This window comes from Ailuropoda melanoleuca, chromosome 6, assembly GCF_002007445.2.
Source record: "Ailuropoda melanoleuca isolate Jingjing chromosome 6, ASM200744v2, whole genome shotgun sequence".
Classification (NCBI taxonomy): domain Eukaryota; kingdom Metazoa; phylum Chordata; class Mammalia; order Carnivora; family Ursidae; genus Ailuropoda; species Ailuropoda melanoleuca.
In genome coordinates this window covers 113,363,192-113,375,961 of record NC_048223.1, presented here as the reverse complement: position 1 = coordinate 113,375,961, position 12,770 = coordinate 113,363,192, and the positions used below count along the sequence as shown (strand labels likewise).

General features: G+C 37.3%; 1 protein-coding gene across 2 annotated transcripts in view; it reads right to left on the bottom strand.

The window, feature by feature from the left end:
• Nucleotides 1–2,129: 2,129 nt before the first annotated feature.
• NHLRC2 (NHL repeat containing 2) overlaps nucleotides 2,130–12,770 on the bottom strand; it is a 68,926-nt gene continuing 58,285 nt past the window's right edge. Inside the window, exon 11 of one of the 2 annotated variants that reach the window (XM_019805749.2) lies at nucleotides 2,130–3,893. In XM_019805749.2, the coding sequence (XP_019661308.1) occupies nucleotides 3,889–3,893 (5 nt within the window). In that variant the 3' untranslated portion in view covers nucleotides 2,130–3,888. Of the gene's footprint in view, nucleotides 3,894–8,430; nucleotides 9,545–12,770 lie in introns of those variants that run through there. The other variant, XM_002913566.4, reaches the window with a different exon arrangement.

Below are 12,770 nucleotides of genomic sequence, written 5' to 3'. Positions count from 1 at the left end.
CAGTTACCACAGTTTAAATAACACCACTCCCTCAAGAACCCAGTTCTAATTTCAGCTGCACAGATTATTGGCTGTAATCACCTAAGTACAAACTTCACTGTTAGCTCTTCAGTCCACAAATCACTGTGCAATATCAGATGTGTCCCATGATCAGGGACCAAAAATGTCACTTCTTCCAAAGTCTGTTGGTGACTGGTCGCTGGGTGTGATAGTTTGTGCACAGACAGCAAAGTGTGTAGTTGTGGTGACTTCTTGTTGGATAACCAAAAGAGGGATTTGGCCAGAAAGACAGGAAGTCCAGCAAAGAAACGAAACACACACCGGAAGTGACATTTGAGTTGAACGTAGGTGTAGTGAGAGCTAGCCTTGGGAACGCTGTAGCTCTTCGATAGACTCAATGTGCACCCGGGGACATTGACGGAGGGTGACCTTGACATCCGTGAGGAAAGTGGCTGTGATGAGAAGGATGATGATGTCCCAGAGGAAGTGATGATGGAAAAAAGCCTCACATTAAGGAAACCGTGGGAGATAGAGCACAGCATTGAAAACACGGATGAAAATGTTGGAAGCTGATCCAAACTTAGGCAAAAGACAATTTGCCTTTGAGAAAAACACTTGCTATCATAAAAGTTATGAGGAGAAGGAAGCAGGCACTGTTCCAATACTTTTGATACGTTTTCTTACAAAGAAATGGAAGTTTAATTCTCAACATTTGTAATGTTTTAAACTACAGTGCAATAATATAAGCTTTATTTTTTCATTTTCCCGTACTTTCATAATTCAGTGGGAGGCCTTACTCTCTTATTTACCTTGTTTCAGCAATTACTCCTTTGGTTTATTTGTTCATTCTTATCTCTCCTTTCATGTACAATGCAAGCTCCAGAGCAAGGACCTTGTCTGATGCGTTGGTCACTGGACCTAGAGACGGGACAGATGCTCAGTAAAAGCTGAGTGGATGGATTTGCATTTGATTTAGTGGAGTGAGCATTTTCTCATTGCTTTCTTTTATGAGCTGTATGCTCACATTCTCTGCCCACTTTCTAACGGGTATGTTTCATAGGATATATGAGCTTCTGTTAATACAGACACTTGAAATATATATATTTCAAATATTTCATATATATATTATAGTTCATAGGCACTCCTCATATATGATTATGTCCAATATTGTTTTTGCAATACTTTTTCATCTTAACTTTTCATATCCGTTCTCATTTGTTATACAAATGCTTAAAATTTTTATGTAGTCATACATATCAACCTTTCCCATTATTACTTTTGGGTTTTAGGTCATACTTAGAAATGCCCTCCCCACCCCTGACACTATATTCTCTTTCATTTCCTCTGGCATTTTGTATTCTTTTTATGTGTCATTAATTCCTTTCGAATTCGTATATAGTGTTAAGTGGAGATTTTTTTTTTTTCCTTTCTTTTGTAAAGATTTATTTATTTGAGAGAGACAGTGTGTGAGCTGGGGGACGGGTAGAATGACAAGGAGAGAATCTCAAGGAGACTCTCCACTGAGTGCGGAGCACGACGCAAGGCTCAATCGCATGAAGCTGAGATCGTGACCTGAGCTGAAATCCAGAGTTGGATGCTTAACCAACTGAACCACTTAGTCACCCTTAGATATAGTTTTTCTTTTCAAATGTTCCCAATACCATTTACTGAATAGATGACCTTTCCTAAATGCAGTTTTTACACTTATGATTTTAATTACTGTAATTATGATTGCATGATTTTATTTTTATTTGCTTGCAGATGTTTTTTTAAATTAAGTACTATGCTCATTTCCCCAAAAGTTCAAATACTAAATCGTGACTTACAGATTTGTAGGCAGTAAAATTATCTTCTGGTGTATTTAAAACAGAAAGCATATTAAAAACAGAAACATGGCTTTAGAGAGAAAATATTTAATCTATTCCATGAAAAAAATGCAAAGTTTTAGAAAAGAGGCATTAGGCATTAGTGTACAGTATAAATACATTTTTGGTTTTATAATCACGTGTTACACTTCTGAGTTGGTAATGAAGGCTGGTGCACACATTCATTCTAAATGATCTTGTTAACACAGCACTTGAAAAGGTCACTGAAAATAGTCTTGAAATACATGTAGAAATACAGTGTTGTAAAAAAATATATTAATCTGTCTACATTAAACACTTAAAAATACAGACCACATTAATTTTTAGAATTAGAGCATGAATGGAAATATCAGTATATGAAATTGTAAGTTGGATGTCCTTGCATTTTTTATCTTTGGAGGAAAAAATGAATGTAATCAAACCTTCGGAATGACAGATGTGAAGTCAGCACAGCAGACCAACTCTACTCTCAAAAATAAAACCACAACTATCCACACAAAAGATGGGAGCGTCTGAGTCTCTAAAATTTGACAAATTTATGAAATGTTACAATTTGGGAGTGTATTACACATACAGATCTCAAGCACACAGCAAACTTTGATTTGTCCATAAACCACAAGTAAAGTAGTGACAGCAACAAAAACGTTTCTAAGCTGGTTCTCAATGCACCCTAACAGTGAGAATTTCAAATCTTTAAAAAAATATTAACCTAAATATTCCTAAAATATTAGGAAGGTGTATTGCAAATTAGAGAGCAATTAATCTTTAAATGACATAGGGCACTGTGCTTCTCTGGAAACTGAGATAGCATTAGGAATTCTAGGAAAAAAAAAATTCCTGCAACAAAACCATTCTGCTCTGTTACTTGTGAAACCATAGCTCCTCACTGAAACTTCAACAGAAACTACTATTGTTTTTAAAGAAAGGGAAGACTACGGTGTGGAGAGAAAGTGGTAGTGTATGTTTTACAGGTAAATTTGGATGATGAATGTCACAGTGTGCATGAACAATACATTTCAACTCTATACAAGCAAACAAGTGTTCGTTTTGAGCAGTGTAATCAACAGTACACGTTCACGCAGGATTGTAATGCCGGTGGGATGGAGAGTAAGGACCACCAATGCTAACAATAGAAGATTGTCACATGGCAGAGTCCTTCTACATTTTCAGAAAGGAACATGTCTATTTTTACCCTTCATTACCATAATTTATCAACTAATGTTTTGCCCTGTATATCTTAGTATATATTTCTCACGAGCATAGCACAGTAAAGAATCATAAAAATTGGCTGTTTAAACCGGGCATATTTAAATCTGAAGGCCAATGTTTTTTTTCTACTTCTCAGCATTATGAGGTCTCATTTCACTGGATTTGAAATCTAAGGATGTAACCAAGTCTATCAAAACCAAAGGCAGTAAGTTGTCCATGTCATTCATAGTCTCAAGTTTCCAACATTAACAGCTTTTGCTTCACTCTGTTGCTGAGCAACACCAGCTGTCAGTTGCTACTGAGAGAGGAAGGAATTCATACCCTGCCCTGACAGTCACAGAAGGGCCTGACTATACGCTTTTCAGTGTTTTTTAGGATACGGTTGCTGGTACAGGCAGGGAGGCCTATTTGGAAATACCTGTGATTCTTTCCTTTTGGTTGGGGGCTCTCAACACAACTGAACACCCTTTGGTGTACTTGAGAGTGACGTGTCTCAAAGAGGGACACGCTGGACAGTGGAGAACTCTAGGCAAACATTCCGCAGCAGGGATCTAGAGTTCTCACTTTTCAGTTCTAACGTTTGAAAATTATTAAACCAAATCAGCAAAAAAATGGAAGGGTTGCAATCAGAGAAGCTGCCTAGGCTGCCTCCTGGTCCACTGTACCTGGGCCCTCTGCGGTCGGACAGGCAGCTGGGAGGCCAGAAGCAGCCAGAGGAACCTGCAGGTCTGATGGAGAAGGGCCAAGGCTTGCTGGTCGCGGAACACATATAGGCAGATCAGTAAGTCCCTACTGTGTCACACTGTTCTTTAGGTTATCCTATTGCAAAGAAATGGGGAAAACAAACTTTTAATTATTCAGGACAAAATAGTGACTTTTGGTGAGTGTGAATTCATTTAAATAAACTACGTATGTGCCCCAGGAGAAAGAGGAGGAAATCTTGGTGACTAAAAAGTAAATTCTATCTCTAAAGTATGACATGATAATTACTTTTTAAGTTGTACATTTCCTTATGGGTTTCAGGAATGGGATTTTATAACAATTAAGAAATTCTAATAGTTTAAATTAGCAGACTATCTAATGAAAAGATGTTTATAATCTTGTTCCTAGATCACGAATCACAGCGGTAGAATTTTACTTCGTTCCTTTCAGTACTTAACACTAGAACAGGCTGACCTGTTGAAAACTTTNGGGGGGGGCGGGGGGCGGGTCTCATCCAGTGTCATTTATAGAGCAAGTAAGCAGAGAACTTTGTGTGTTAACAGGCTGGCCAAATATTACGCTTCTAGAACTCATTTTGGTTATTAAAACAGAATGCTCCTTAAATATGAAGATGTTTAGGGTCTGAGACAGCCCTGTGCTAAGAATTCAGTTATTCTTTATGACAAGGCCTTATAATTACCTTTTGAAGACCAATTAAGATAGCATTGTTGGAACGAACACTGAAAATCTACTTAATTCCTTAATACATCCGTCTGCCAAGAAAAATTCTGGATAATAACCGAATTTAAGAAAGAATGGTACATACAATCTTTTGGGAAACAAAAGCAGACAGACTGTTCCAAGCCAGGAAGGATAAGAGTATAGAGTGAAAAGTCCAAAGAGCTATTAGAGTTAAATGGATTTAACTTAAATTTCAAAAACAATCATCACTAGGACTTTTTGGATTCTTTGGGTTGATTATTATTTACCATATATAGCTTTGAAGATTTATGTCTAAAAAAGCCCTACTTTTGAGAAGCAATGCGGCATGGTAGTTGAGCAGACTCGTCTAAATGGATGATCCTGAATCTACTGGCGTAACTGCTTGGAACTTTTTAGTTTCAGTTTTGTCATGGGGAGATAAGGAAAAACAGTCTCTCAGAAGGCTGTTGTAAGGATTAAGTGAATTAATGCATAAAAAGCACTTAGAAAAGTGCCAGGCACATAGTAAGCACTCAATAAATTCAGCTATTTGTATTACTTTATTTAAATACTACAGAGGCTGAAGAAAGCATTCACAGAAGTAAGTACTCTTAATTCTGCAGTTTGTTTTCACTCTCCACTAGGAACAGAGGTAGGAATTAGGAGTCCTATATTCAGACAAGATACATCACTCACTATTCACCTTTTAGTCACTCCACGCAATTGGCCGAGCAACGGCCCAGGCCAGGCCCCATTCCAGCATCAGGCATTCCTCTGAGAACTTGAGTTATGTCACCCACATTTTCACATCTGTAAAATGGGCGTAACATCTACTTGTCTGATTCATAGGTTACTTTGAAGCTCAAATGAGGCAAAATGCATGAAGGCACTTTGAAGATTTTGTAAAGCACCATCAGAGTGTGTCACAGGAATGGGGTGTAGGGTGAGTATGTCTGGACCCTCTCGAAGTTTATGACTCATAGTTCTGGGTCTGTTTAAGAAAATTTTCATAAAACTGTAGGTTTGTTTCTAACTATAATATTTATAAAATAGTAATATACTTTATTATAAAACTGTTTCTGTTCTTGAATCCCAGTTCTATAGGGATTATTAACATATCAGATAGCTGGTTGAGAAATATTTTCCTTTAGGAATTGCAGCTGCAAAGAAAATGTCAAGCTATGTGTTTATGGTCATAAATTATTATCATTAAGCTAATAACTAGCAGTTCCATTAATTACTAAATGCTTTACAAACACTATTTCATTGGATCCTTACAGTCACCCCATAAAACAGGTGGAAATAGCCCCATTGCACAGGGTTAGAATCCTAGAGCCTGCAAAGCACATGCTCTCCACCACTACACTACACTACACTGCACTGCACTGCACTGCACTGCACTGCCCTGCACTGCACTACACTAAACACCGGAGACAAGTCATGACCATTTCTGTCTTCACCAAATCACACAATTAAGAGAACCAATCGAACAAAGGCTCCAAACTATGTTCTGATACTTGGTAATAAAGATGACTTTAGAAAAGTTACATCAGTGCTTACAATTCAGTTCACTTTAAATCTTTAAAAAATGCTCCCAGTTTTTTTTTTCTTTCTGAAACTAACACGTTCACTGAAAAAAAAAATACAGACAAGCAGAATTCAAATATTCATAATTTCATTCAGGAGAACCACCGTTGACATAGTTCCTCTCCATAGTATTTTTATGCAATTATGAACTATGGAATTTATTTTTTGATAATTTTTTTTTAATTTTATTTATTTATTCGACAGAGATAGAGACAGCCAGCGAGAGAGGGAACACAAGCAGGGGGAGTGGGAGAGGAAGAGGCAGGCTCATAGCAGAAGAGCATGATGTGGGGCTCGATCCCGTAACGCCGGGATCACGCCCTGAGCCGAAGGCAGACGCTTAACCGCTGTGCCACCCAGGTGCCCCTTGATAATTGTTCTTAAACACGATGCCAAATACAATGGTTAGACTGAAGTCTTTTTAAATGGCAGATATAATAAACTAATAGTAAATTTTGTGCAGGCAGAAAATTATTACTGATACATATTTTCAATATTTTCCTAAGTTTTCCAACCATGGAAAAACAAGCGGAAGGTTATTTCGGTGACATTAACTCAAAACTATACTGCCCATGAGAGGATCTTAGATGGAAATTCTTGACTTGATCTTTTTTTATTATCTTATCCACACATATGACATTTTTTTGGTGGTGTTAAGATTAAGGCTTTCTGCAGGCCCGATAATACTAGAACTATAGTATTAGAACAGTTAAGGAGAAAATTGTTTTGTCATCATTGAACTTTATCAAAGTTACACTTACGGGTGATTAAACTGTTAAGTTTTGCCTTGTGAATGGGTTAAATATTTGCTTGAGGCAGCATATTAAGATAAGCAAAATTCGTTGCACGATCATACTAATCCTGAGTATAAATTCAGGGAAAAAAAGTTCTACCAGTTGTGAAATGACATCACAAAGATGTGTAAAAAATAGTGACAAAGCAGCACAATAATTTAGGGCAAAGATTCTAGGTGTGATGTCAAAGTGTGTGTGAGGCCGCATTACTGGCACTTTGATTAAGGTGACTTAACGAAAACCTTACTCTTTCTAAACTATCACTGGACATAATTTATACAGGAAGGGAAGCAAAAGTTAAAAAAATATGGAAGTCCTTATAGAAAACAGAAGGCAGACAAGGATCAAGTTTTTAAAAATAAACTTTCTAGTGCTTCCTCTTATGTAAGAGGTTTATGTTAGTCATAAGTTCTAGGAACCTATTTTTACTGCTCTAGTAGGATTTACAAAAAATCATACTAAATCCATATAAATAATATTTTTAATGTAAGTAATGGTACAGACTGGTGACTGGGTAAGAGTAAGAATGTTCAATAAAACTATACTTTGAAAGAAAAGTATAAGCTTAATACTAACCGAAACTGTCTAGACAAAAGGAATATTAATAGATTCGGAGAAACATATAACTGTATGTGTGCTTATGTATTATATTGAAACATTAATTGTCAGGTATTTCTGAATTAGGTTAAAACTGCATATACTTCTATCCCAGGGAGTGAAAATATTCTCATCATGTCCAACTGGAAATAAGAAGTGTAGTATTTCAAATGAGATTAAAACATGACTTCAGCCTATTCTCTGTAAAAGAGAGTATTAATGTTATACATCCCCTTATTACAGAATGTTTTTTTGTGGAAAGAAAAGGTTTATGAGGTAATTATGTATAATTTTAAACTTTACACATCTCTTTAGAAATAGCTTTAGCAGGTTACAAATCGAATCCAAGTCAGGACTACATACTTCCTTACTTCAGAGGTTTAGGACCTGAGTAAGTAAAGCTAGTATGTTCCACACTGTATTTCAAAACCAAAAATGGGCAGATGACGGTGCTCCACAGATCACATTTCTAATTTGCTTTTGAAGGGGGAAAAGCATATTATGCCATCTTGTCTATAAATATTTATTGGATAAATAAATATAATTTAAATATAATTTACCTAACGTTTTCAAAATCCTGTAAGCTGATTAAATCACAAACATGTTGAATCAATTATAGTAAAACCAAGAATAGGCTTTTAAATAGTTATAAAGGGAAATGATGATATTAAAAAAACTTTTCAGCATCTTCTAGTGACAATTTCTTTTCGGTGTTAAAAATAACCCCAGTGTCATTAAATCCCTCTATATTTTAGAGTAATAAATATATATACATATTAATAGCATGAAAGTGCCTCACACTAAAATTTTCTTTGAAGGCTTAAAAGTGATTTTTAAAAACATTACAATAAATGATCATAATTTAAGTTCTGGATATGGGAACCAAAAACCCAAACCCCAACAAATCTGCACATTTTAATGTGTACAAGTGAAATTTAAACCTCTAAGACGACATATATACCCATTTACTCAGATTCAGCTGTCACAATTTATTCTTTATCGTAAATAGTATCACAGACAGTAATATGTCCCAAAGTCCCTTTCTCCGTGAAAGTTGTAGTCTCTCTGGGGACTCATTCATTATCTGGTAAGACTGTATTCATTCAGAAAAAAGTTAAGGGAGTAAGTCTGTACATCCTTTGACATACTTTTTCTGAATAGAGTTATAAGGCATTATTAATAATGGTATGTTAAAATAGCAAATAATTTATAATAAAAATAGAAATTCTCTTTTAAATCACTCTCAACTGAGAGAATCACAGAAGAGAAAAACATATTTACCACCCAGATCTCTTTAAGTTTCTACTGTGATGTGAAGACTTTTTTTTTTTTTCTTTTTGGCTTAAAACAGACCTTAGGCTTTGAATGGCAGGTGTCCTGATACCAACATGTGAACTGGATCTGAGGTTCTGTTTAAAAGTTATTGTGAAATTTATATATTCAGATGTGCTCCTTGCTACTAATAAAGGTAGAAAAAGTTAGTTAAAATATTTGGTTTCATCATTATTATCAGTATTCACTGCAAATTATCTTCATGATAATATTCTAGACTACAGTGTGGACTTAAGTCTTGTGCCAAGTAGCAGCAGAGATTACAAAATCATGGTTCAAATGATGGTCAGTGATTCAGCTGGTACACAGCCAGAATGAAGGAATTTGTTTATAATAGATAAGTAAATATGGAGCATAGCTTTATTTTAATATCAGCTGCTAGAACTGAGCAGTGGGTTTCTTGGTATCCAGAGGCAAAAATAAAGCTGCTTTTCCTAAATTACAGTGACGATGAAGACAGAGGACGGTGGCCGTGGAGACCGGGTAGCTAACTGGCTTGTTAAAATCCGTACTTGAGCTCTACTGGAGCGATGCAGGCTTGGTGTGCACTGCTTATTTGTAAAGGCTGACTGAACACAATTCCCTTCATCATACAGGCATTGCTGTCTGCGCTACAGTAATAAAGGAACACGCTGATAGAGATCACGGCTTCAAGGGATAAGCAGTCTCCAGGAATCTGAAGTGAGATCACTGGTTGACTGGAAATGCTCTCTATTTCTCCAGAGGGTATCTGTCCTTGAAGAAGCCATTCATTGCCTAGAAAATAAAAAGGTAAATTCCTAAGACTGTACAAGAAGACAAGTAGGTAATTAGACAAACCTTATGAAGACCAAATTCATTCAATCAACAGATATTTACCGAAAGCCTCTAAGTGCCAGGCATTATGCTCTGTGTGAAGGACATAGATGGGATATAATGACCGCCCATGAGAAGTTCCCAGGCTAATCATCTTGATATCACATTATTAAAATTTTTCCTTTGAACACTGTAAATTGCAAATTTCTACTGAAACTGAACTGAATAATGCAAATATGGCTATGGATCCTTAATGCTTGAAATTAAAAATGAAAACTATTAAGTTCTAGAAATATAAATAGGTCATTTTTATCAGATAAAGTGTTTAGGAATAGCATATGACAACTACAAAATAACCTAGGGTATACGAATTATGTACAACTCTGCTGTGACTTTCTGAAAGTCACAGTCAAGATAATGATGAATTATTAACTATCCAAAGGTAAAAACCAAAAAGTACATTTTTAGAAACAACACTGCATATATTATTCAGATGGGCTCAACAATGTAAATGCTAAGATTCTGTCTACCTCATTTTAATACGTAACTCTTCTTAAATTTAAATATGTAGATTATAACACAAGTCTAGTAAACCACGAAAAATCTTTAAGCTTCTAGTATCAGAATTTTAAAAATGTCTTTATTCATGCAGTGCCTCCTCTCCAAAAGGACATCTGTGTCATATTGAAGAAGGACACGTTTACATGGACATCCAGCTTAGAGAGGGGTTAGAAATCAAGAGCCAGCATCAGGAAAACACAGGACACGCTTTCCTGCCATCTTAAAGAGAAGATGCGGAGCACAGTCTCATGACTTCTCAATGACTTTGGTCATCTGTACAAAAACTGGACCACCTACTGAGTGGTAATGAAATTCTATGTCTACTTTTTAGCTTTTTTTTTTTTCTTTTCACCTCAGGATGAGTCAACAGACTCGGAGCACCTGCTTCTATTAGGCCTCTCCATCTCCTTTCCAGTGTACTGCTTCTAGTTCTCTGTTGATTGAAAAATCAAATTTGAGAAAAATCTGCCAAGTCAGAGGAAGGAGAAAGTGAAAGGTAAAAATCTAAAGAGTTAAGGGGCGCCTGGGTGGCACAGCAGTTAAGCGTCTGCCTTCGGCTCAGGGAGTGATCCTGGTGTTGTGGGATCGAGCCCCACATCAGGCTCTTCTGCTGGGAGCCTGCATCTTCCTCTCCCACTCCCCCTGCTTGTGTTCCCTCTCTCCCTGGCTGTCTCTATCTCTGTCGAATAAATAAAGAAAATCTTTAAAAAAAAATCTAAAGAGTTAAGAGATTTTAAACCATTATTTACAAATTCTCTTTAAAATTCTTTGGCCGCCTTTGCTTACTTTTGTATTGGGGAAAATGTTTTATTTCATGTTTGGCTTGTGGGGAACTGCTTATATTTTAAAACAGGAACACAATTGTGCTATTTTAATAAACACAGTCTTTTTAGATATTTTTCAGATACATCACAGTGGGATTTGTGGAGTTATAATATGCCAGTGGTGCTTTTATAACCACCTTTCGGGGGGGGGGGCTTAAAATCTTCACATGTGCTAACAACTTTAAGATTATATAGATCAAAATTTAGTTAAAAATAGATGCTTTAAGTTCTCTAACTGGCCAAGAAGAAAACTTTCCTTTAATCATAGATGTACAAATGTACCCTATAAAATAATTTTGAAAAACCTTAAATTATTAGGACTCTTGTCTGAAAGCTTATTTGGCCATGTACAATAAAAATGGAACCACTACTTTGGACAAGTGATAAAATAGGAATTTTCTCTACAGACTTCACCTTAATACTACCTGTATTTTGTACTCCAGTGGCTCATTATTAATCTGCTGGTTGGACCAAATAGACTTGAACACGTTAATTTGTCAATATCGTATTTTAAAAATCAATCCACCGCTCTTTAGTTACACACAGAGAGATGAAATTAACAGTGATCTCCAATCGACGCAGTGCTTGCAGACTGACAGACACGACACAGCAGTTAAGCCGACGGTCAAGGACTTGCTCTCTGATCTACTGAGGACTGGCCAGGGTTTGAGTACTCTCCTGTCCACAGGACTGGCTCTGAATGTCTTCCTCCTCCTCACCTGCAGAGCTCAGCTCTCTCCCTTGTGGTGGTCGGGGGTGGGTTCCCACAGCTCAGTCGCCCCAGGGCCAGCCTCCCCAACTCTGATTCAGCAGTTCCTCCTGGCTCCACCACCAAGATCTCTGTTCCCTTGGTGTGCATGCCCAGTGGGTAGCTGCAGGACAGCAGCTGCCGCCCTGAGAAGTAGCAAGGTAGGAAGGCATGGAGCCTGGGACTGGGGAAGGCACAAAAGAAGTGTGTGAGAGGGTAGGAGGGGGAGGCGGGAGGAAATGGAAGACTGAGAACGTGTGAAAGAGCGTGGGAGACCAGGACAGAGGAAGGTCATTAGAGACAAGAAGTCAGCACTTAGTTCTGGACGGCTAATATTTTACTTTACAGTTGCTGTCCGCACTATTAGAGGGGTGGAAAGCACTGCTATCAGGCAAGCGGCAGGCTGATTCCTTCTACTACGCTAATCAAGCACACAGCGACTCAAATACACATTCAAATCTTTACACAATTTATAGTCACTGAATACTTTGAGAATAGACTCGAACAGGAAGTGCTCTTGGCTTAAATGACTACAAATTATTAGTGAGTAAGGACAAAGGCTCTGCCTGCATTCTGATCACAGTGATTCATTTGTATTCAATCACATATCCTCCAACAAGGTTTTATTCTTCTACTTGGAAGGCATACTTTTAAGATACGGTTTTGGCATCCATTTTTATTTATTTATTTATTTTTTAGATTTTTATTTATTTATTTGACAGAGAGAGAGACAGCCAGTGAGAGAGAGAACACAAGCAGGGGGAGTGGGAGAAGCAGGCTCCCAGAGTAGGAGCCTGATGTGGGGCTCGATCCCAGAATGCCGGGATCACGCCCTGAGCTGAAGGCAGATGTTTAACGACTGAGCCACCCAGGCGCCCCTGGCATCCATTTTCTTATAGCAAGCAAGTAATGGGGCTCGAGTTCTACCTCTGGCATCTCTACAGAAGAAAATGTAGCTTTAGGCTTAATAACTGGTAAATCAAGTCCTTCTGAAATAAAATGAACTGAAAGCTCTAAAGCATTTGACAGACGCCGATCTGGAAAAGTAAAAGAT